Source organism: Rhinopithecus roxellana, chromosome 8, assembly GCF_007565055.1.
Source record: "Rhinopithecus roxellana isolate Shanxi Qingling chromosome 8, ASM756505v1, whole genome shotgun sequence".
In the NCBI taxonomy this organism is placed as follows: Eukaryota; Metazoa; Chordata; class Mammalia; order Primates; family Cercopithecidae; genus Rhinopithecus; species Rhinopithecus roxellana.
Window position 1 is genome coordinate 42,313,439 of NC_044556.1, and position 25,693 is coordinate 42,339,131.

Here is a 25,693-nt window from a genome sequence, read left to right on the forward strand (position 1 = left end):
TTGAGATCGCGTCACTGCACTCCAGCCTGGGCAACAGATTCTCTCTCTCTGTCTCTCTCTCTCTCTCTCTCTCTCTCTCTCTCTCTATATATATATATATATATATATATATATATATATATAAAATAAAATCAGGGGAGAGAAGACATGTATATAGACAACATCAGTACAAAGCAAGAGGTGAACAGTGTCCCCAGAGAGATACAATAAAGTGCCAAGGGAATTTGGAAGAGGGAGATAATGTCAAATTGAGGGAGCAGAGGAGGGGAGGTCGGGGAAAGCTCTGGGCACGGGTGACGCTTGTGCTGCTCCCTAAATTCTCACAGGACAGGACACAGAGCAAGAGGTGGGCTGGAAGGGCTTTCCAGGCAGAATGGATGGCAAAGAGCACAGACAGACCCAGGTTCAAATCCGTGCCTAACTGGTGACCTTGAGCAAACTACCAAAACCTTTTTAAACTCTAGTTCGTGGGAGTAAGAGTGGCAACAATGGGGATAGAACCTTCCCAACCAGCCTTCCAGGGCTGCCAAGAGTTGCAAATGAAGTATTTTACATAAAAGCAGTTGGAAAACTATAAAGTGCTCTGCAAACACAGGGTTTGTTTTTATTATTAGAGCATTAATTAATCCAGTAATGAAGCGCCTAGATAAGAACACAGTAATGACTTCAACAGCTCATTAGCATGGGCGAATGAGCTGTTCAGCCTAAAGCTGTCCAGCCACTCAGAGTCTGATAAAGGGGGTGGTTGATCTTTATGACCCTATCCTTAGGAGGTTAAGGGTATCTGTCCAACACCACTGGCTTTTTTAGAAAACCTGCCATTATCTGTCATTGTGTCTAAACTCCCTCCCTCCCTCCATCCATCCATCATCCATCCATCCATCAATCCATCCATCCATCATCCATCCATCCATCCATCTATCCATCCATCCATCCACCCACCCACCCATCTATCCTCTCATTCATCCATCTGTTTGTCCATCCATCCGTCCACCCACCTATCCACCCATCCACATGTCCATCTGTCTGTCCATCCATCCATCTATCCATCCGTCTAATAAATCTTTTCTTTTCTTTTCTTTTTTTTTTTTGAGACGGAGTCTCGCTGTGTTGCCCAGGCTGGAGGGCAATGGTATGGTCTTGGCTCACTGTGACCTCTACCTCCCGGGTTCAAGCAATTCTCCTGCCTCAGCCTCCCAAGTAGCTGGGATTACAGGTGCTCGCCACCATGCCTGGCTAATTTTTGTATTTTTTTTTTTTTTTTTTTAGTAAAGACGAGGTTTCACCATGTTGGCCAGGCTGCTCTTGAACTCCTGACCTTGTGATGTTCCCAGCTTGGCCTCCCAAAGTGCCGGGATTACAGGCGTGAGCCACCACATCCGACCAATAAATCTTTAATGAGTAATTCATAGCCAGGCACCCTGATCAGTGCTGGGGATACAGAAAAAATTTAGAGCCCTTTTATGCAGGTCACAGCTTGTGGACAGCCATATGAACCATGAACCACTGCTTTTCTTAAACCTATTTTCAGTTAGTCTTACCTTTTGAGGATAACAAGTTCTATAGACAATAGATTATGAAATTTTAAAGCTGAGTGATCTTAGAAATTATCTTTTTTATCTCACTATTTTACTGACGAGGAAATTGTGTTTATGATTTCTTATGAAAAGTGCTGTGACTTTCTCTTACTTGCCTTCAAATGACCTCACCCAGGTGTCAAGTTTAGTCAGTTCGATTAATCTTTACTAAGCATCTGTTGTAAGCAGCTCTTCGGAAGAGCTGCAGTACAGCTGTGAAGAAGACATCATCCCTGCCCTCAAGGAGGTCATGGTCTGGGGCAAAGGACACATATGGAGATATAGCTGTGTTGCTCTGTAGAGGCCCTGTTAGTATAGGGGACTGAAAATACAGAAGGAGTTCCTGATTTGGGTTTGGGGAGTTCAGGGGAAGCTTCTCAGAAGGAAGACCTTTGAGCTATGTCTTGAAAGGCAAAGAGAAATGCGTTAGATGGAAATCTGGGGGAAGGGCATGCCGGGCAGAGGGCATGGAGATGTGAAATAGCATGACTTATGGGAGAGCTACAATAGGTTGGTGATGCTGGGGCTTAAGGAGGAAGGTGGTAAGGAATGAGCCTGGAAAGGAGGGCAGAAACTGAGCGCCAGCACGCTTGATGTGGAGCCAGTATAGCCAAAGGCCACCCCTACTTTCCTTGTCTGCTCTCCCTGTCTCTCTGAGGTAAGAAGCTCCTCCACACCCCCCTTTGCAGACTAAAGAGGCCTAATTTGTCAGCCTGTCATCTTAAGGCAGCATAAGGAGTTGCTCCCCACTCTTTAATGTGTGGCTTACGTCCCACCACCTCCAGGAAGCCACCCTTGACAACCGTCTGCCTTCAATGAACTCTACTGTCTCGACCACACTTTGGGATCTTCATTGCTATTTTTCGTCACCCCATATGAGTGTAACTTGTCTCTACAGTGAGACTTTAAGTTCCTGAGGGTTGGGTACATGAGTCACATGGTAATGTTTAATAAATACCAGTAAGAATGAATCCTTTAAATTTGGGTTTCAGGACATATGGCGAGTGTTTGAGCTTTGAGGTTGGACAGGCCTGGGTTTGATTCCAGCTTTATGACTGGTTACTAATTAGTAACTCTGGGCAAGTTTTAAAATCTGTTTAATGCCTCAGTTTTTTCATCTATAAAATGAGTGATGGCCTCAACTCACAGGCTGCTGTGAAGACATGGTTGTAGCTGGGGGCCAAGGGAAGCATTGAGCGCTTTTCAACAGTGGGGCTTTGAACAGGCAGCAACAGCGGGAAGATGCCTGAGTGCGGTGCATCTGGAGGGCAATGTGGAAAACCTGACATGATCAGGCCCTGTGGTTGAGAGCTCCCAGCTTATTCACTAACCTGTTGGTGCTTGACAGTTACAAAGTACTTGGCCGGTGCTCTCACTGGAACTAAGGAAACTGAAGGCCTGAGAAGATAAGCAATTGGTCACATAGTGGGCGAGTGGCAAAGCTTGTGCTGGTGAGAAGGAAGGCAGAGGGTGGAGTGCACAACCTGTATGTAAGGATATAGGAAGCAGTAATGTGCTGATAAATGTTGAACAGCTAGGAAAATGTGTAGCAAGCGGCTTCCAGGAAAACATAAGCTCTAATTTACAGTGTTAGCCGATTTCTGTGGTGTAAATACTCTGATCGTGACTGATTTCAAGCTGCTAATGTGACGTCACTGTGGAGTTAGGAAGAGATGTATATGGATGATCAGAAGGTCATCTTGCCTGTGGTCACACAGCCATCCCTGTGGCAGAGAAGGGTTCCAGCCTGGGCAGTCTGGCACTTGAGCCCAAGCTCTAAACATGACTGTCCTCCTCCTCCTCGTCCTGTTCATGACAGGATAGCCGTAACAAGGGGCATGAGCTGGCTCAGTGACATCAGCTGTCAAGTTGCAACCCATTTCCAGATAACCACTGATCTTTGGTGCTGGCATAGTTAGGGCTCTACCCAAGCTATCTCTCATCCTCATCCATGATGGCAGGACATGTTCTGATAGGCCCCATTTGGATCCCACTGGCACCGCCAGGAGAACTGGAGGCAAGAGTCTGGCCAGAAAGGTTAGCTGAGGCAGAAGGCAGCTTATGGGGGTGGAGTGAGTACAGAAATACCCAGGTCTGGAGTCTGTTCTCCAAAATTGATTTTTCACAGCCCAGAAACTGTATCCAGCACTAAAAAACCAACAAGAACAGCACATTTTTGCTACTAACAACATATTCATGATAATTTATTAGAAGATCATTAAATCTAAGTATGCGATCTGGAGCCTTGAATCAAGCAGGTGGCTCTGTTTGGGGATGAAGGAGTGGGAGGGAAATCAGGAATCCAGAAGGGAAGGGCCGAGAAGGCAGAGGATGCTGAAGGGGTTGGGGGTGGGTGCTAGAGGGCCTGGTCATGGGAAAACACATGAGACCCCAGGCTTGCATCTGAGGCCTGGTGCTGTGACTTCTAGTGTCTGTGTGTGTGTGTATGTGTGTGTGTGTGTGGTGGCAGGGGTAGGGGGAATGACTGTGTCATTGATAATAATAAGAATCAAGATTATTATTTTATATTTTATTTTTTTTAGAGACAGGATAACGCTCTGCCACCTGGGCTGAAATGCGGTGGCACTATCACAGCTCACTGCAGCCTCAAACTCTTGGGCTCAAGCAGTCCTCCTCCCTCAGCCTCCTGGGTGGCTGGACTACAGGCACTCGCCACCATGTCCAGCTAATTTAAAAAATTTTTTAGTGTCTGGGTTTTGCTATGTTGTCCAGGCTGGTCTTGAACTCTTGGCTTCAATCAATCCTCATGCCTTGGGCTCCCAAAGTACTGGGATTATAAGCATGAGCCACCACGCCTGACCAGAATCAAGATTATTGTGCAAGAGCAATTGTCAGGTATCTGGGGTTGTGGCTTGTATTACAAGTAATATTTAGCTCTCAGTGTCAGGGTTAATGGGGGATTGGAGAGGTGAGAACTGATATACAGAGGGGACTCTGGGCTCATTTTGCGGGAGCTCTGTCCCTCCCTGACCTGGACACTTGCTGCTTACCAGACAGGAGAGCTGCTTTAGAAGCTTCCTATGTGTATATGTGTGCATGTGTGCGTGCATGGGCTAGTGTGTGCACACAACCATGTACACATGTGCATGTGTGTCCACCTGCTTACATGTTTTCTGGGTGTGTGTCTGTGTATGTGTGCATGGATCTCCTACCCTTTCCTCTTCCCATCTAGGGAGGGAGCTGGACAGAGGCCAAAGGGTGATGGGGAATCAAGAGCCAGAGAGGAAGAGGCTTGCCTTTTAAAACCCCAGGTGTGCTGGGGAATTCTCTCTTGGTGACTTCCTTTCTGATTCCTAATGCTTCTGTGGTTAGAAATGAAAATGAGTTCAGCTCTGGTCCCATCCTTTGGAACCCCCTCTACACACAGTGGGAGCTTAATAAATACTTGATGATGATGCTGAACCTGGGAAGCCAGCAGCTGTTCCTAGCTCTGACTCTCAGAGCCCCATGGGACAAATCAGGCAGGGAACGACCATGGGGGAATCTTCAGTCTTCCTGCCGGATCCCCCTGTGACTCCATGCCCAGCTGTTAGGGAAAGGGCTGGAGCCATGGTCCTCTTCACACACACCCTGCTTTGGAGAGGCCAGTTCTTCCTCAGTAGCTTCTCTGGTTTTTCCCCTATCCAACATTTGAACAATATTTATTGAACAACCACTTTGTACTGAATATCATAGTGGAAATGCATCCTGGGAGACAGTATAGGATCTGTAGGGTCAGACTGACTAAGTTCAAATCCCAGCACCTTTAATTACAAGCCGGGTGACATCTGACAAGTTACGTATCTATGTTTGAGTGTTTGAGTGTTTTTTCCCCTTTCCTTTCTCTCCTTCTTCTCCTCCTCCTCCTCCTTCTTCTTCTTCCAATTTTCATCTGTAAAAGGAGAGTGATGACATCATTTTCGTGGGGTTGATGTGAGGGTTGGAAATAACAGAGAGGTGCCTGAACACGCGGCGTAGGCACTCAATCAATGGTAGGTGAATTTATCCACCCAGTGTTAGGAGGCATGGATCCCCCCTGCTTCTGTGACCTTGACGTTGTTACTCAATATCTCTAAGCATGAGGCTTTGTAAATGAGACCATACTGCCCACCTCCTTGGGTGTTTGGAGAATGTATCCGGAAAATATGTGTGAAACAACCTATCGTAAACCCTGGTGGTTAATAAATGTTTGCTTTCCCCTCCGTCTGCCCCCTCATCAGGGTGCACACCTCCCCTCCTTCGGAGGCCCTCTGTCCCTCCTCCCCATCGCCCAGCGTGAGCGAACATCCCTTATCGTCGTGAGCTTGCGGGTTGTGGCCATACCTGTCAGAGCAAAGAGAACAGTGGCTCAGCTCCGGGGTCGGGGAGCAAAAACTACAGTTCCCAGCCCTCGCTGCGCCGCCACTGGGGCCGGAGACGAGGACGCCATGCCCCTCCCCTGGGGAGGAGCCTATGCGGGGGGCGGAGCTAGGAGGAGGTTGGAGAGTTAAGCCAAGCCAATGAGACCAGCTGCTAATAAGTGGGCTTGGCTTACAATGTAACAGTGGCAGGAGGAGGCGAGCGAAGCTATTGAGCCAGCGAGGAGTGAAGCTGATCCTGGCCTCACACGCTCCTAGAGGACCACCTCCTGAGAGAGTTCTTTCACCCCCTCTTCTTTCTCCAAGCTCCCCTCCTGCTCTCCCTCCCTGCCCAATACAATGCATTCTTGAGTGGCAGCGTCTGGACTCCAGGCAGCCCCAGAGAACCGAAGCAAGCCAAAGAGAGAGGACTGGAGCCAAGACACTGGTGGGGGAGATTGGATGCCTGGCTTTCTTTGAGGACATCTTTGGAGCGAGGGTGGCTTTGGGGTGGGGGCTTGTGCTGCAGGGAATACAGCCAGGCCCCAAGATGGACACTTCTGGGCACTTCCATGACTCTGGGGTGGGGGACCTGGATGAAGACCCCAAGTGCCCCTGTCCATCCTCTGGGGATGAGCAGCAGCAGCAGCAGCAGCAGCAACAGCAGCAGCAGCAGCCACCACCGCCAGCGCCACCAGCAGCCCCCCAGCAGCCCCTGGGACCCTCGCTGCAGCCTCAGCCTCCGCAGCTTCAGCAGCAGCAGCAGCAGCAGCAGCAGCAGCAGCAGCAGCAGCAGCAGCCACCGCATCCCCTGTCTCAGCTCGCCCAACTCCAGAGCCAGCCCGTCCACCCTGGCCTGCTGCACTCCTCTCCCACCGCTTTCAGGCCCCCCCCTTCGTCCAACTCCACCGCCATCCTCCACCCTTCCTCCAGGCAAGGCAGTCAGCTCAATCTCAATGACCACTTGCTTGGCCACTCTCCAAGTTCCACAGCTACAAGTGGGCCTGGCGGAGGCAGCCGGCACCGGCAGGCCAGCCCCCTGGTGCACCGGCGGGACAGCAACCCCTTCACGGAGATCGCCATGAGCTCCTGCAAGTATAGCGGTGGGGTCATGAAACCCCTCAGCCGCCTCAGCGCCTCCCGGAGGAACCTCATCGAGGCCGAGACTGAGGGCCAACCCCTCCAGCTTTTCAGTCCTAGCAACCCCCCGGAGATCGTCATCTCCTCCCGGGAGGACAACCATGCCCACCAGACCCTGCTCCATCACCCTAATGCCACCCACAACCACCAGCATGCCGGCACCACCGCCAGCAGCACCACCTTCCCCAAAGCCAACAAGCGGAAAAACCAAAACATTGGCTATAAGCTGGGACACAGGAGGGCCCTGTTTGAAAAGAGAAAGCGACTGAGTGACTATGCTCTGATTTTTGGGATGTTTGGAATTGTTGTTATGGTGATAGAGACCGAGCTCTCTTGGGGTTTGTACTCAAAGGTAGGGGCTGTGGTTTCTCTTTATACCTTGAACAAAAGGAATATGTAGGTAGCAACAGAGGGATTGAGAGAGGGGGATTGAAAGAGAGAGATTGAGAGAGAGAGAGAGAGATTGAGACAGAGATTGAGAGAGATTGGGAGGGAGACTGGGAGAGAGAGGTGGTGGTGGTGGTGGTGGTGAGAGGCGCTTGCTCAGTTATACTGAACACTCTAACTTCCCGTGGTTTTCCTTCTTGATCCCGGGAGAATTCATTCCTCGCTTCCTTTGGGGGGTAGGGGACATCCCCACACACTGTGTCTAATTTGCAGACTCTCTGTTAGGGAGGATTAAATAATTCCTTCTGAGAAATCGCTTTTCCTCCTGGCTCACTGGTACTAAAGCATAACCCAGCAGCTTAACGCACCAATTAATTACACTCCGCCTTGATGTGTTTGCCAGTTCCTGCGACTTCCCCTTCTTTCCTCCCCTCCCTGCTCCACTCCATTTTCCTGAGGATAAAAAAGAAATAAATGTCTGGGTGGGGGGTGGGGATTCCATACCATTGCCCAAGTCCCTTCTCTCCCTGTCTTCTTCCTCTCTTCCCAAGTTTCTATTTCCCTCCTCTTCTCAGAAATACTCAGGCAAAACAGAAAACCATTCATGACCTGTGTCTCCTGAGGGCATGGGGTAACAATATAGGTGGAGGACATCAGTGGTCCTTTCCCTCAGGAGAGAGGACTCAGAATAAACCTGCTGCTGCTTTGTAAACATCTCCTGATAAAAATGGCTACAGGTGTTACCTGGGCAGAGCAGCTGGGCGCCGCCTTGGCATCAGCTGGGGGAGCACCTCTCCTTGGGATGGGATGACAGGGCTTGCCAGGCGGTCCCCGCGAGCCCGCGCCCCAGCTCAGCCCCAGTTCTCCCCTCCCACCTCAACTCCTTCTCCTTGGGATAAATAAAGATGAGTGTGTGTGTGAGTGCGCGCCCGGATGGAGAACAGCAGGCACTGGCTTTAGGGGGGATCTGGCCCCACTGCTCCAGCCTCTCAGTCCAGCCCCAAGACGGAGGAGGGGGTTTCCCTCCCAGAGGGAATGGAGATGGAGGAAGGTGGGTTTCTGCCGATGCTCTGCTTGCCGGGGAGCTCTCCTGCTGTGGGCTGGAAGGCTTGGAGACCTGGGAATCAGTGGACAAGTGGCTCCATGATACCCCCACCCCCAATTTGTTGGTGTGTGTGTGTATATGTGTGTAATGTGTGTACGTATGCATGCGCCTGCTTGTTGCTTGGATTTTTCTATTTATTTGTCATTTGGGGCAGGGGGTGGCTGGCCGGGCTGGCCAGCGGGTAGCTGGGAGGGGTTCAGCTGTTGGAGGTTTCAAATAGAGCTTGTTTCAGGCAGGGCACAGCTGCTGCGAGACTGTCACATTCCTTATTGAAATCCAGCCGCAAAAACCTAGGAGGTGCTGATCGGATTTCCCCCATTCCCAGCATCTCGCTTTAACTGGGGATGGGCAGACTTTCCCGCCCTGGAAACGGGTGGGGCAGACCTGTCAGACGACCTGAATAGCCAGGACCAAGACTTCCAGGCAGAGGGTCCTCCAGCAACCCGGTTGCTGTCAGTGGGCTGCCCCAGCAAAAGAGACTGTCCAGGGCAGCACCTGGAAGCCGCCTTAGTCAAAATAGCTCAAGGATGAGCGTCTCAGCGAGCAGAAGCGAGTGGGGTTTCCCCTGGAATCGCAGCTCACTTAGTCATTCCCTGTAATGAGCCTTTGCGTCTGCGGGTCCTTCTGCTCGCTGCCTTCTCAGAACCGCCTCTCCTGCTGGGTGCTCCAGGAGATGGGGCTGGCAGCCTCGCCAGGGCTGGCAGCTGCCCTGGTCACAGCCCTGGCTCTCTCCAGTCCTCCCTTGGAGATCAGGGGCCCTTGCTGGGGAAAACTGATGAAGGCCCCAATGCAAGGAGGGTGTGGGGAAGGGGCAGCCCCAGCATCTTCTCTTTCAGTGACACCGTGGTCAGAATTCTTAAGGAAATGGCTCTTCCCAGAGGCAGTGGCTGTGCATAGGATCTATGCACATTTGTCTTAATGTGATGGGAGGGTCACCACTCTTCAGGGTCGGGCCCTCTTCCCTGCCTGAGGCAGGTGCCACCCCTGAGGGGGAACTCAGGGAAAGGGGCTTTCCCAGAGATGCAGAAGGCAGATTTTAGGTGAATGAAGGGGGAGGCCACCTGAGGTGCCTGGCTTCCCCCATTTCTGAATCACTGACCCTCATAGCAGCAGTGGTGTGCACTGAGGGGACAGCAGCTGAGAGGTCCTTCTTGCCTCAGTTGCCACTTCCTGTGTGCCTTGGAGCTGCTCCTGAGATAAGCAGAGTTCATTTAACTTGCTCACCCACTCACCCATCCCTGCACTGGCCATCCAGGTTTTGAGTCATTTATGGAACAAGTATTTTCTGGGTGTCTCCTGTGTACCAGGCCCTGTAGACACCGCAGGGCCAAGGTAGATACCCCTCTCTCCTGGAAGCAGATGGGATGGTTTCAAGGAACTGGGCCAGAGTTGGAATCCCAGCTCTGCCACTACTATTTGTGTGATCTTGGATAAGTCATGGAGCTTTAGCGAGCCTGTTTCCCCAGCTGTCAAGGAGGGAGAATTAAATTAGAGACATGTAAGGCATGTATCTGCCTGCTCAACAAATGGGACCTATGGTGATTGTTATTGATGATGACAATGATGAGAGGAAAGGAGATGTCTTTTTCCTGTTGTCTAATTCTGGCTATAAAATGAGTTGGGGCCTTAACAGATTGGGATCTAAGACTTGTCAGTGGAATGAGAAGTTGTATCTGGCAGGGAAGAAGTTCTGAGAAGGGACTGGGTCTGACTAGAGACCACCTTTAAACATGGTCTGTTCTTGGGGGGAGGTGAATATCTGTGTCCCAGTTTCATGGAGGAAGTGGTCTCTTCTCCTCCACAGTCTGGGTAAGATGAGGAGTCACAGCCCAGGAGAGCTCAGGGATATTCAGTGGATCCTGGGGAGGGATGGGTGACAGTCTCTTTTGCTGGAGAGTTTTGTGTGCCTGGTTGGCCCTGCTGACCAGTCTGGAGGCAGGCGGATGGACGAGGCAGCCTCGGGGTACCAGGCAGATTAGGTAATTCTGCCCTGCCAATGGCAGCTCCCACTCAAAGGCTCTCGGGAGGGGATTTTTCCCCAAGTGATTGAAGATTAACGGACCTTGTGCCTGAGCTGCTGCTTTCTGAAGTTCTCTGCCTTTTTTCCCATGGGGTTGTGGCCTTGCTGTTTACCTATGTTTGGTAGGTGCCTGTTGCTGGGGGAGCAACTTATCATGCAGGCCTGGGTCTCTTGAAAAGGAGGGTGGCATGTGCCCCGAGCATGTTCAGTGAATGCAAATGGGAGCCAGTGTGAGGGGGCTGAGCAACTGGGACAGAACATCCCCAGCTCCCGCCTCACAGGCCTGTAGGTGCTGATGTTGGAAGGAAGCTCTGCTAGGAGGCACCAGCGTGGAGCAGGGAGGTGGGGCTTGATTCCTGGGTGAGCTCAGATAAGAGGGGAGCTTCTCATTATTATGCCTGGGACATGAGATCAAATGGCAGAGAGATGCCTGAGATGGCCCCAATAGGCTCCTAAAGGTACCAGGTGACCCTTGAACCAAATGAGGAGTCCCTTTTTTTTTTTTAATAGGCAGGTTTACTCTCTGAAGGCTTAGACATTGTGACGAGGCCTGGTCTAGAGATTCTGTTGAGAGTCTTAGTCACACCATCTCTACCTATCAGTGCCACCCGGATAGAGCAGCAAGGACCTGTGAAGTCCTTCTTGGTGTTCTTTATTTTCTTTTAGAGCTGGTTTGGGGCACACCCACTCCATTGCATTAAATTACCTCTATGTTCTCTTCCCTGGGTTCAGAAAGAATTAGGGAGGGGAAAGACCTGGCTGCCCTCCCCTTTCCCCAGGCTGTGACTTCACCACCCTGACCCTGCCATCATGTTGGTGGCTGAGCTGGTACCTCTGTGTGGCTGGCAAGGCACCCATGGGCCTCGTTTCTCAGGACCTCAGGCGTTGGACTGCGGGATCGTCTCGGGGAGGCTGGAGAGTGCTGGTGCGGCGGCGCGGCTCTTCTTTCCCACCAGTCTGTACAACCTCAAGCCACTTCCCCATGCCGGGCCTCGAAACTAGTCTGCATCTCGCCTCCCAGGCAGAACCAGTCCTCTGCCCGCTCCCCTACCATGGCCCCGTCTCGCCTGCCCCACCGACTTCCTGCCCCTCTGCTCCTCTCTGCTGCCCCTGCCTGGTCTCGTTGCTGGGGTAACCCAGGTGGCAGAGAGGAGTTGGTGTGAAGCTGCTTATCTGGGTTGCCCTGTCTGCTCCCATGGTGGCTTCTTTTCCAACCTCTAGTTACTCTTTCTTCAGACAACCTCATGGGAGGCCACCCTGGTGGCACAGGCTTTTCCGCATGCCCAGGGGAGCCTGGTCCTCTGGCCGTTCACTCTTTAAAGAGAATGACCAAGGCCAACTTGTCTGTCTCTTTACAGACCTCAAAGAGGTCCGTGAGTCCATCCCCAGCCTCCAGACCAAATGGCTGAGTAGTATCGTTGGTTCCAGTTCTGATCCTCTGCTCTCCCTGGTCATGGAAGCCCTGTCTGCAGAAGGGCAGAGCAGCAGCCCAGGCTTGGCTGGCCAAGTGGCTCTGCACCTTCTCTTTGGACCCAGGTGCTGTTTTGGGATAGGTTGTTGGCTGTCACAGTGTCCTGGTATTTTTGAGAAGATGCCTCCGGGTACTGGTGCCTGTGTTTCAGGCCATGGCGGAAAAGTAGGAGTAGGATAGATCCTTTCCAGCCCTTTCCACGGACCCTCCCTGTGGGGTGACCTGCAGAACCAGGATGCAGAAGGCAGGAGACTGGTTGAGAGCCTGTGAGCCCGCTGCTGAGGGCCCTGGGCACACATTTTGTCTTCACAGGTCACACTGAGTGTGTCGGCCCACAGGAGGGCGAGTGTGAAAATGGCCTTCTGACAGCGTGAAAATGGCCTTCTCTGCCGCCTGCCCCAGGGTGGTGGTGACTTTATTTATAATCTTTGTGGACAGTCTGTAAATGAGTCAAACATTTGTAACCCACAGGGGGACAGCTAACTGTTTATATATGCTTCTCCTTTGCGTGTCATCACACTATTTATAACTGTCCTGGGGAAAGACTTCATCACACATCCGGACTTCCCTTCCCCACAGGCGGTGTTACCCGGGTGCTCGGCCAGGGGCATTCTGACTAGGGCATTTATCTCCTGCATAGCCTAACTAGAAAGCCATCTGATGGCCTCGTATTTCTCTTATTGCGCTTTCAGGAAGAGGGATTTGTAAGGCCATGGTCAAAAGATCTGCTTTAAAAAATATAAGGTACAGAAAATCAAAATGAAAAGAAATTTGAGTAACCTCTGTAGAGAATCTGGGGCCTGGATGGAAATGTAAGATCAGAATATGGTGCTTCAGTTCTGTTGCAGTTATTTGTGAAGCACATTTGGGGGAGAAAACGAGTGTGTGCGGGGGTTGTGAGGGGCAGCTATATATTGATGAAATACCACTTTACTCAGCTCAGTGACAGGGAGACCAGCACGTTCATTCGTAGTTCTTTTTCTTTTTCTTTCAAAACCCCAAAGGGAAAGCAAGAAAGCAAGCCACCTATTCCTCTTTAAATAATGAGGGTGGGGAATTCTGAGACTGTGCTGTTCCCAGGAGCTGTGGGGAGGAAAATTCTAGTGCCTTTTCTTCAGGTGAGGAAAGTCCGGAGGAGGCGAATGGGGTTTTAAGTGTCCCCTCCCCCGACCCTGTCATTCCACCCCCAGGTGCTCAGCTGGGAGCTGAGGGAAAGGAGGGGAGGAGCGGCTGGGTGCAGGGACCACGCTACTTTCTGGTCGCCCAGCACTTCAGCTGGGCTGGCCGGGATGTTGCTGAGTGACAGGAGAGGGGAAGGCAAGGACCGTTTGCTGAGCGCTGGGCTGGCTTTGCATTACACCCGGGTGTATGAGGAGCAGGTCATGTTCACCGCCCCCTGTGTGGATGAGGTCACCAGGCCATGCTGACACGCTAGTGGTGGTGGCGCTGAGGTAAGAACCCAGGCCCGTTTAGCTCCCGAGGTTGTGCCCTTTCCCTTGCCTGCTGCTGCTGGTTAGATTGCCCATATCCTTAAAACAGACAAATTGAGTTTATGGCCCTGAGACCCGTGATGCAAAATGTTGGGACAGGAGGAACTTTACCACGAGCTGGGCAGGAAGGGCTCGATGGAGGGCAGGAGATGCCAGCGCAGGACCTGGAGAAGACAGTGCTGGAGGGGTGACAAGGGCAAGTGTGGGCCCCCGGGGTAGCCTAGGATCAGGATGAGATTGTGGACTGGCCCAAGGTCAGTTCTTGATGCCGCCTCTCTGGAGTCTGGTGCTGCTGCCCTCAGGGTGATACCGGGCAGGCTGTGAGGAGGGTAGGTGTGGGGATTAGGGGTTTCACCGTGTTAGCCAGGATGGTCTCGATCTCCTGACCTCGTGATCCGCCTGTCTCGGCCTCCCAAAGTGCTGGGATTACAGGCTTGAGCCACCGCGCCCGGCCTGCTCTTCTTTTAGGCTGCCTTTTTCCTTCAGCATTGGCTGTGTGGCTGTTTATCAGGGGAGAGTCACATGAGCTCAGCATCTTACATCTTACAAGGCATTTTCATCCCTGGGTCCTTCATGACCCTCATGATGGCTGGCCCAGGGCTCATGATGACCAGCTATCTCAGGGATGAGAAAACTCGGCTGCACAGGGGGTCCCAGGGTTCAGTGACTCACTCCAGGTGCCCATCTCAGGAGAGATGGTTCTAGAATGAGAGCTCAGGTCTCAGTGCACTTCTGGTTTCCCTATTGCAAATCCCACCACAAACTTCTGCTGGGGATTTGAGCGAGGGACCTCGAAGGGTTTCTCCATTCCTGGTTCTGGAAGTTTCTTCATTCTTGAGTCCCATTTTCCTGTGTCCCTGTCTGTGCCTCACGCCTCTGTTGAGCTCTGTCGTGGGCACTGAGTGCCGGGTAAAGGACTGTCTCTGCTTTGAGCCCCTCAGGAGGTGCTTCTGCCTCTTGCTTCCAGCTTGTTGTGTGATCTTTTGTCGAGTCCCTTCTCTTTGGGTCTCATTTCTCTGGCCTTAAAACAGGAGCTGAACTCCCTTCCTGTGCTGAGGCCTTGCAATCCGATTCCAGATCATGTTTCATCACAAGGATGAGCAGCCACAGTCCCGAGAGTCCTGTTCCCAGGGGTGTCAGGCAGCACCCAGATGGCATCCATTCCGGGCGGGCGGTGGTTTATGGTGTTGGTGCTTGGGAGGACTGAGGAAGGAGACAGTGACTCAGACTGGGGATGCTGGGTGGATTCCCTGTAAGGGGTTGGGGGGTCCCCGAAGGTCTAGACAAGCCAGGATGGGAGGGGCCCGGGCAGGGGCTCAATTCTGAGTGTGAGAAGTCCGGGGAGAGGGGGCAGAGTGTGTAAGGAACAGAGCGGGCATGAGGACGGCTTCAGGTTGCTGCCATGTGGTGCACACAAGGGCATGTAGGGAGGACAGAAGAGACTGTCTTGTCAGGAGAGGCTTTGGGCAGCAGTGAACAAAGGCCCAGGGCGAGGGCACAGTGATGGATGGAATATTTGGTAGCATCGGTAACCTCCAGGGCTGCAGAGTTCCACACACTCAGGCCCTGAACACCTGATATCCTTTCTCAGAGGTGGCCGGGCTTGGTAGTTAAGTTCTTGGATCCGGGCGTGGTGGCTCATGCCTGTAATCTCAGCACTTTGGGAGGCTGAGGCAGGTGAATCACCTGAGGTCAGAAGCTCGAGACCAGCCTGGCCAACATGGCGAAATCCCATCTCTACTAAAAATACGAAAATTAGCCTGACGTGGTGGCACATGCCTGTAATCCCAGTTACTCAGGAGGCTGAGGCTGGAGAATCACTTGAACCTGGGAGGCGGAGGTTGCAGTAAGCTGAGATCACACCACTGCACGCCAGCCTGGGCGACCGAACGATACTCTGTCTCAAAAAAAAAAAAAAAAAAAAAAAAAAGGCTTGAGTGGCATACCAGTGATGTGTCCTCTGGGAACTTACTGAACCCAAAGCCTATTTCCTCAATGTTAAGGGGGAATCACAACTACTGGCTGTAGCACAGCAGCCAGCACAGAGCCAGCCACACACTGGGTCTCAGCAGCTGGCAGCTGTTGTCTTTATTAGAGTGGTGGTTAGAAGATGCCACCTGGAGCATCAAGACTGGAGGGGCATGTGCGCCCACGTCACCCCTCCACTGTCTGCAGGTGTGCATAGATGAGCTGGTGTCCCTGCCTGGAGAGCATGTGTGGAACACGCCCCTTTTCTCATGAGGTCAAATGGCCTCCCCTCCATGACCAGCTCCCCAGTCATGTTTCTGGATAGATCTTGCTGGGTGAATCTGTGTGAGTAAAAAGGAAGTGGGCTGTTCCCTGGAGGGCAGGGCTGCAGTGGTGGCCTGGGCTGGACTTCTGGAGCCTTCTTACCCCATGGGGCCCAGTTATTCTACACTCAGTCAGCAATTTGTGGTCTGGGCAGAGCTAACCGGGTGTGGACATGCAAATCGGACAGGTGGAGAGAGAACAAAAATAAACCCGTGGGGCCAGGCCAGAGGCTGAGAGGCCTGGAGGAAGGTCAGGGGGACATATGATGACCAGGCAGAAAAAGGCTGAGAGAGCAGGGCCCCGGGAAGAGCTGAACTGGGAAGCTGGCCTGTTACAGAAACAGGGAAGAAAAGCATTGCTACAGCTTGCCTGATGCGTCACCAAGAGAACACAATTTCCCCTTCAAGACTTGAGTCAGGGTGCTTCCTAGAATTCGAAAGGTCCTTTCTTCCCCTTCACCCTGCTTGGAGCGCCAGGGCTGCGGCAGTGGGTGACGTTCCCAGCCAGGTGCCAGGGGGCAGGCAGCAAGAGCAGCTGGGCAGGGGAAGGACGTGCCTAGGGCTTGCCCTTCGTGGAAGCCATATTTTTTTCACAAGCCCTGGTGGCAGGGTAACCAGAGTTGTATTCTGAGCAGAGCCTTGATGATACTAAATGAACAGCATGCAAATGATGTGTGAAATAATATGCAAATTGGCATCTGTTATTTTTGAGTCAGCTTGTTGGGCATTTTTCTTACAGGACAGGAGTGAGGCTCAGTGTCAAATGAACAGGAAAGTCAGCTTAAAGGACACTCCTTGCAGGGGCTGAGCTGGCACCTACTCTTTAGAGCTCGCTCATACCAGGCCTGGCAGGCAACATCTATAAAGACAGTTGTTTGGTGTTTTGCTTCAGGTTATAGATGGAGAGACCTATAAAGGTGGGTGCCCTGCCCAGGGTTACCCAGTACATAGGGAGGAGGAAGCAGATGACCTGTTGCCTGGCCTGAGCCATCGAACCTTGCTGACCTGTCAGCGGCTTTGAACTGAGGGGGCCCTGCAGGGAGGCAGGGACAGGCTGCCCTTGCTCATTCTAGCCCATCTGCCACTGTTGGTTTTCCTTAAGCTCTGTGTCTCAAACTCTCTGAGCCTCATTGTCCCTGTTTGTAATGGATGTGTGGAGACTGACACCCACTAGCCTGGGGAGGATGACACTTGCTAATGGTTGGTCAAGTGGCCAACCCGGCAGTGGGCGCACCTGGGCTGCCAGCAAATGGTGGCTCCTCCTAGCCCCTTTGCCTGAGTTGGCACCTGCTTGCCTCCTCACAGGCTTCCACTAGCAGGGAGTTTTGCAGAGCAAAACCCCTTTTGAGATTTCTGATTTTAACAAATTGGAGTTTAGCTATTTTCTTTCTTTTCTGTCTTCCAGTAGGTAAGATGTTGGCCCCCAAAAAGCTCCCATACATGGGAGTGCCTGGAGCTGCCGGCATGGGTGATGTTACCTTCTCCCAGGGTAAGGGCTTGGGGCAGGCATGTTGCTCAGGGCTGAGCCACGGCCTTTGGAGGAGCTCAGAGCTGGATGGCATTGGTGGAGGATGCAGGGGAGGCCTCCTCAGGGAGGCACCACACCTGCCCTGGATGGCTAAGCTCTGTTGGCCAGACAGGTGTGCTAGCCTGGGTGGGCATGATCTCTGCATATGCCTCCCAGCCCTGTGAGGAAGGCAGGGAAAGGACCATCCTCCTCCTTATAGGACCCCAAGGCCCATAGAAGTTATGTGGTGGCTCACACCTGTAATCCAGCACTTTGGGAGGCCGAAGTAGGAGGATCGGTTGAGCCCAGGAGCTCGAGACCAGCCTGGACAACATAGTGAGACTTTGTCTCAAAAAAAAAAAAAAAAAAAAAAAGTGATGTGACTTGTCCAAGGCTACTCAGCATTGTTGGTGGCAGGGGGTATAGCTGGAATCTAGGAATTCCTGGTTTTAGTTCTTCCTCTCTTTTCCTTTTTCCCATCCCTCTTTTGGAAACATATCCTGAACACCCACTGTGTGGCAAGCCCTGCTCCAGGCGGCAGGAGTGCAGATAATCTGTGCCTTACGTACTCTGGGGAGGGTCTCTCCCCAGCCAGATGTGTTGTTCTCCACCAACTCTTCCTAAGAGAGCACAGCCTTTCCCCGTAGACCTGGATTCAAACCCTGGCTATTCAGCTGTGTGGCCTTGCACAGCAGCCTCTTTATCTGGGAGGTGGAATTTTAATTCCTCTTGTGGGTGGAGAGGTGGAGAATTCAACGTGGAGCGGAGCTGGCACCCAGGGGGCTCTTGTCCGTGCTGGGCAGTGGTGGGTTTTGCCTTTGGTTGTTTCTTCTGAGAGCTCAGTGGCCTTGGGATCATACAAGGTCCCTCACAGCTGGGCCCAGGGTTCCCAGCCCCTCCTGCTCTGGGCTGGACCTTAAGCTCTGCCAAGATGCTTTCCTGTACTCCGGGAGAGTAATGGTGCTGAGCCTGGTAGGAGGGCATTTTGGCAGAAGACACCTGACGGGGTGCACACTATGTGCCAGCGATGGAAAGATCCCTCAAGAGTGAAATGAAATTGATGCAAGCTGAGAGCAAGTCTAGGATGGAGTTGAGTCATGAGGGTTTCCTCGTGGGTGGATGGGATCATATATAATGCTTGTGTCCACAGCAGCTTGGGGGAAATGCACCGCTTTCATAAAATGGGAACTTATTTTTCCTTTCATAAGAATGACTCCAAAGCAACACCAGGTCTTATTCAGGAGTGAAGAGGTGACAGGCGGCGGAGGAGAAGAGAATATTTAAGGACCTGTTATGTGCGTTTACACACCTCATCTCATTAAGCCCTCACAGCAACCCTATGAGGTAGATATAATTCTCCCCATTTTACAGATGACAGATCCAAGACTCAGAGAGGTTAAGTGACTCTCCCAGGGTCTCACAGCTGGGAGGTGGTGGAGTTCGGATTTGCACATAGGGGAGTGTCTCTGACGCCCGCACACTGTGCAGCAGACACACTTTTGCATATCACACCCTAGACTGGGCTCTTTCAAGCTAAAAAGCTTCTCCTTGCCTCCCTGAGCTCTCCACTCCTGCCCACCCTGCCCCTTACTGTGCCACCCTCACTGCCCTTCCAGCCTCCCCCAGAGCCTCAGGGGATGTTTTGTGCTCTTGGAGGGAGGAATGGAGGAGGGGAGGAGGATGCTGTCAGTTTAGATACAGGGGTTTGCTGAAGCTCTAGGTGCCGTCTGGGCTCTGGGGCTGAGGAAAGTCTCCTGTGGGCCCTGGAGGGGCCAGCTGAGCCCTCAGCAGCATGTGTCCTAGTGTTCTCGCCGCAGCTCTGTGGCTTCCCAGCTGTGCAACCTCATTGAGAAAACTGACCTCTTTGAGCCTCAGTCTCCAGGTCTGTGAATGGGGTTAACAGTGTTTTCTCCCTGTCATGAGAATGGGTGTCATGAGGAATAAATGTGACAAGGGCATCCCCTGGCGTGTTCTGGTTGGCTCTGGAGGTTCAGCACCAAATAGACATGGAGCTCACAGACTGGTGGGGGAGGCAGGCACTGAATAAGTAGCAACAGGTCTGATGTAAGCTTTGCGAGAGACAAGGCCACACACATGTGGCTTGGGTTTGACCCACAAGCCTGAGACTTGATGTCCCATGCGTCTGTCTGCTCCCCTTCCCCCTGTTTCCTGAAGGTCCATCTCACCCTCACTTCTTCCATCCTCCCTCGTGTCTGTCTCCCAGGCCATCCTCTGATTATTCTATATGGGCCATCTAGCCTGGCATTAGGAGAACAGGCTTTAGCGCCGGGCAGATCTCCGGTACAGCGCTGGCTGTGTCGCTCACTGTAGGCTGTGTGGCTTTGGGAGGCTGTCTCGGTGCTTTGTTTCGCAGTTTCCATGGGGGGGAATCCTAACCTGGCCGCTGGGGCTGTCATGAGAGTTAATGAGATTGCTGTTTGTAAGGCATGGGGCATGGTTTCTGGCACCCATGGAGCGCTCTGTGAAGGCCAGCTGAGTTGCAGGTGAGGGGAAGCGTCCTGGGCTAGGTGTGGGCAGCTTGGTTTCTGAGCCTCTGTTTTGTCATCTAGAGAGTGAGAGAAGGAGCCTGAGAAGGGGATGTTTCCTGCATTGGCCATCTGTGGAAGGTCGTGAGCACCAGATGGAGTTACAGAGAAAACTGGAAGAAAGCTGTGCTATTCCAGCTGGAGGGGGTCCTCATGGATGGTGCATGTTGGCAGGGTGGGCTGTGGGGGGCGTTATCGTCCTGTCCCACAAGCGAAAGCCTGTGAAGACGTAGTGGCTAAGGGGATTTTCTCACTCTCAGGAGACAGCTGAGAGACAGGCCCTTCTGGCCAGCCTCCCTTCCTGCTGCCTCCTCCCTGCAGGCCAGCCCTTGGCACGAGGCCTGCTTGTCTCCTGAACCCTCCTAGCAGCAGGGATTTAATTACTATAATGTAAGTAGCTGTGGCTTGAGGCCTTCTGGTGGAGGGGAAACAGATTTGCCTTCCACTAGGAGAATAAAAGTCTATGGAAAGGAAAAGAAATGTACTTTTCCCCGAGGTACCTGAGGCTGTTGGTCTCAGGGGAGCTTCCCTCAGGGCAGGGAGAGGGAGCACGGGTGGCAGCAGGAGGAAGCACCACGTCTGACTCAAGGACCCTTGGCGCTTGCTTTTCCTTTCTGTGGGATGACTCAGCTAAGCTGCCTCTGTTTCCCCAATGACCCTGCTAACAGATCAGCCTGACATTCAATAGGCATCTGTCAAGCACCTACCACATGCTAGGCACTTAGAAACTTCCAGCTGAGTAGCGAGCCCAGGCGGAAAAATAATTTTATTCATTTGACAAAGTTATTGAATGCCTGTTATGTGCCAGTGTATTGTTCTAGGCACCACGGATATACAGTCATGCGTTGCATAGTTAAGAAATGTGTCATTAGGTGATTTCATCATCGTGCGAACATCATGCAGTGCGCTTACACAGACTATAGGGCACACGAGGCCGTATGGTGGAGCCTACTGCTCCCAGGCCACAAACCAGTGCAGCCCATTACTGTATTGAATGCTGTAGGCAATCATAACACAATGGCAAGTATGTATCTAAACATAGAAAAGGTACAGTAGAAATACTGTACAATGGATACAAAATACTACACCTGTATAGCGCACTTACCATGAATGGAGCTTGCAGGACTGGAGATTGCTGTGGGTGAGTCAGCCAGTGAGTGGAGAGTGAATGTGAGGGTCTAGGACATGACTGTACACTAGTGTAGGCTTTGTAAACACTGTTCACTTAGCCTAACTACATTTATTTAAAATAGTTTTTTCTTCAATAACAAGTTAGCCTTACCTCACTGTAACTTTTTTGTTTGTTTGTTTTGTTTGAGATAGAGTCTCACTCTGTAGCCCCGGATGGAGTGCAGTGGCACGATCTCGGCTCACTGCAACTTCAACCTCCCAGGTTCAAGGAATTCTCCTGCCTCAGCCCCCTGGGTACCTGGGATTACAGGCATGCACCATCACACCCAGCTTATTTTTGTATTTTTAGTAGAGACGGGGTTTCTCCATGTAGGCCGGGCTGGTCTCAAACTCCTGACCTCAAGTGATCCACCAGCCTTGGCCTCCCAAAGTGCTGGGATGACAGGCATGAGCCACTGTGCCTGGCCAAATTTTTCACTTTATAAGATTTTTATACTCTTTTGTAATAACACAAACACATTATACAATTGCACAAAAGTATTTTCTTTATATTCTTACTCTATAAGCTTTTTTCCATTTTAGAAATATTTGTTTAAAAAGATGCATTTTTACTTACAAATTTTTTTTTTTTTTTTTTTTTTTTGGTTAAAAACTGAGACACAAACACACATTAGCCTGGGCTGACACAGGTTTGGGATCATCAAGATGTCACGAAGTGACAGGAATTTTTTCAGTTTCATTATAATCATACAGGACCTTGACTGAAATGTCATTATGTGACGCATGACTGTAGTAGAAAAAACCCACAAAAGAGAAAAACCTTTGCTGTCAGGAATTTATATTTTAATAGGTAAACCTGGTAGTAAACTATGTAAGCTAATTCTGTATTATGTTTGATGGTGATAAGTGCTATGATGAGCGTTATGAAGAGCTTCTTCCCTCCCAGATACAACTTCTCACTCCATTGACAAGTCTTAGATCCCAATCTGTTAGGGCCCCAACTCACTTTACAGCCAGTTAGATAACAGGAAAACGACATCTCTTTTCCTTTCATCATTGTCATCATCAATAACAATCACAATTGTTAGGACCATTCTGGATGGGAGTGCAGGGGCTTCTGAGAGGAGAATGGTCATATTATTTTATTTATTTTTTAATTAATTAATTATTATTATTATTTTTGAGACGGAGACTCACTCCGTCGCCCAGGCTGGAGTGCAGTGGCACAATGTCGGCTCACTGCAAGCTCCGCCTCCCGGGTTCACTCCATTCTTCTGCCTCAGCCTCCCGAGTATCTGGGACTACAGGTGCCCGCCACAACGCCTGGCTAATTTTTTGTATTTTTAGTAGATATGGGGTTTCACCGTGTTAGCCAGGATGGTCTCAATCTCCTGACCTCGTGAACCGTCCGCCTCGGCCTCCCAAAGTGCTGGGATTACAGGCATAAGCCACTGCGCCCAGCCTTTTTTTTTTTTTTTTTTTTTTAGACAGAGTCTCACTTACTCTTGCCCAGGCACGATCTCGGCTCACTGCAATTTCCACCTCCCAGATTCAAGTGATTCTCCTGCCTCAGCCTCCTGAGTAGCTGGGATTACAGGCACATGCCACCACACCCAGCTAATTTCTGTATTTTTAGTAGATACAGGGGTTCACCATCTTGGTCATGCTGGTCTTGAACCCCTGACTTCAAGTGATCTGCCTGCCTCGGCCTCCCGAAGTACTGGGATTATAGGCATGAGCCACCATGCCTGGCTGAGAGTGGTCATTTTAAGTAAGTGCTCAGAGCCAGGTGCAGTGGCTCATGCCTTTGAGAGGCCGAGGCAGGAGGATCGCTTCAGCTCAGGAGTTTGAGACCAGCCTGGGCCATACAGTGAGACCCCTTCTAAACAAAACAAAAAATTAGCTGGGCATGGTGGTGCATGCCTGCGGTCCCAGCTACTTGGGAGGCTGAGGTGGGAGGATCGCTTGAGCCCAGGAGGTCAGGGCTGTAGTGAGCTGTGATCATGCCACTGCACTCCAGCCTGGGGAATAGAGTGAGACCCTGTCTCAAAACAAACAAACAAACAAACAAACAAAAAAAACCCCCACAAACAAAACAGATAAATAAGAGCTAAGTGCTTAGGGCCAGGCATAGTAGCTCATGCCTGTAATCTTAGCACTTTGAGAGGCCAAGGCAAGAGGCTTGCTTGAAGCCAGGAGTTTGAGACCAGCCAGGACAACATGGCAAGACTCTCATCTTTACAAAAAAAAAATAGCTGGGTATATTGGTGTGCGCCTGTAGTCCTAGCTACTCGTGTGGCTGAGGTGGGAAGATCGCTTAAGCCCAGAAATTCAAGGATGCAGTGAGCTATGATTACGCCACTGTGCTCCAGCCTGGGCGACAGGTGAGACCCTGTCTCTAAAAATAAACACATAAATAAATAAATTAAATGAGTGCTCAGGGAAGGCCTTACCAAAAAGGTGATGTCTGTTGGAGGATCTGAAGTTGGTGAGGGAGCCAGCCACCTGGGGGAAGAGGAATAGCAAGGTGAAGGCCCTGGGTGGAGATCATGCCTGGTGTGGTGTAGATAGCACTGTCCAGTGGACACAAAATGGGAGCTACCGCTGTCATTTTAAATTTCTGAGTAGCCATATTAAAAATAGTGAAAAGAGAAAAGTAGAATTACACATGTTAGTAATATTTTTAATTCAACCCAACGTAGCCAGAATATTATTTGAATGTGCAAGCAATGTAAAAAATTATTGAGATCTTTTATACTCTATTTTTTGTACTAAGTCTTTGAAATCTGGTGTGTCTCTGACACAGCATATCTCAATCAGACATTAAGTTTTCATTGGAGATACTTGATCTGTATTCAGAGTTTATAAAATTTACAATTAAAACAACAGACTTGCTGGGCGTGGTGGCTGACACCTGTAATCCCAGCACTTTGGGAGGCTGAGGCAGGTGGATTGCTTAAGGCCAGGAGTTCGAGTCCAGCTAGGTAATGTAACATAGTAAGACTCTATCTCTAAAAAAAAAAAAAAAAAAAAAAAAATTAGCTGGGTGTGTAGCATATGCCTGTAGTTCTATCTACTTGGGAGGTTGAGGTAGGGGGATAGCTTGGTGTTGAGGCTGTGGTGAGCCATGAGTGTGCCACTGCACTCCAGCCTGGGCAACAGAGTAAGATCCTGACTCCCTGTCTGCAAAAAAAAAAAAAAAAAAAAAAAAAAAAAAGAATAGATTCACACACTCAAGTTGTTGAAAATGTACTTGAAATTTTTCCAATAAAAGAATGGAGTGTATGGGAGGCTGAGGCAGGAGAATGGCGTGAACCCGGGAGGCGGAGCTTGCAGTGAGCTGAGATCCGGCCACTGCACTCCAACCTGGGCGACAGAGGGAGACTCCGTCTCAAAAAAAAAAAAAAAAAAAAAAAAAAAGAATGGAGTGTCTTTTTATATGTAATTTTAAATGAAATGGACTTAAAATCCAGTTGCACTGGTCATGTTGCAGGGGCTCAGCGGACACACGTGGCTGCTGTCACCACATTGGACAGTGTAGGTCCTGGGAGTAGAAAGGACGCCTGTGAGGCTGATTCAGTGAGTGGAGGGAGCATGTGGGGGGGGTTATGCGGTCACAGGGGAGGCGGGGCCGGCTCTGCATGGGTTTGTAGACTGTCCTGAGGACTGTGGCCTTTACCCTGGGTGAGATGGGAGCAAGAGGAGGGCTTGGAGTAGAGAATTGACAAGATCTGACTTACGTTTTAATAGTACCACTCTGACTGCAGTGTTTGGAACAGACAGGGAGGGGGCAAGCCAGGGCCAGGGAGCCCTCCTGAGAGGCCATGGGGACAGCTCAGGTGAGGGTGGTGACGGTTTGGACCTGGGTGGTAGTATTGAGTTGGTAAAAAGTGGCTGGGCCCTAGGGCTATTTAAAAGGAGGGCATTCTGATGAATTGGATGAAAGGTCATGGTGTGCAGGGCAGGCAGTGGTGAGAGAAAGGGGATGTCAAGGATGAGGCTGAGACTTTTGGCCCAAGCAACTGGAAGGATGGAATTTCTGTTAATTGAATGGAGAAGACTGTGGGAGAAGCAATTTTTTTGGGGAAGACAGGGAGTTTGTGGTTGGACTTGTTTGGTTTGAGGTGTATCAATTTCGATATAATGAGGGTAGCACATGCCCCAGGGGTTGTAAGAGGTCACAGGATGGTCCCTGAGGCTGTGGAAAGCTTCTGCCTGGGCTCCTGACCCAGAACAGATGGCTCCTCTCACCTTCCAGAGGTCTGTTCCAGGCATGGCTGGCAACATTAAAAAAACATTCAACCGGGCATGGTGAATCCTGTAATCCTCACGCCTGTAATCCCAGCACTTTGGGAGGCCGAGGCTGTGGATCATGAGGTCAGGAGTTCAAGACCAACCTGGCCAACATGGTGAAACCCCGTCTCTACTAAAAATACAAAAACTTGCCGGGCATGGTGGTGCATACCTGTAATCCAAGGTACTCGGGAGGTTGAGGCAGGAGAATTGCTTGAACCCGGGAAGGCAGAGGTTGTGGTGAGCTGAGATTGTGCTACTGCACTCCAGCCTGGGTGACAGAGCGAGACTCTGTCTCAAAAAAAAAAAAAATCAACTAAGTTATCCGTGCCTCAAGTGACATGGGTGTTGACTCCCTGATGGTCACTGGAAGTTGCTAGGGTCTTTCTGAGTCAGTC

At 51.0% G+C, this 25,693-nt stretch overlaps 1 protein-coding gene across 2 annotated transcripts in view; it reads left to right on the plus strand.

The window, feature by feature from the left end:
• The first annotated feature begins 6,151 nt into the window (after positions 1 to 6,151).
• KCNN3 (potassium calcium-activated channel subfamily N member 3) overlaps positions 6,152 to 25,693 on the plus strand; it is a 164,133-nt gene continuing 144,591 nt past the window's right edge. For both annotated transcript variants that reach the window (XM_030936751.1, XM_010364683.2), the window contains exon 1: positions 6,152 to 7,406. In XM_030936751.1, coding sequence (XP_030792611.1) covers positions 6,465 to 7,406 — 942 coding nt within the window. In that variant the 5' untranslated portion in view covers positions 6,152 to 6,464. The remainder of the gene's footprint in view (positions 7,407 to 25,693) is intronic.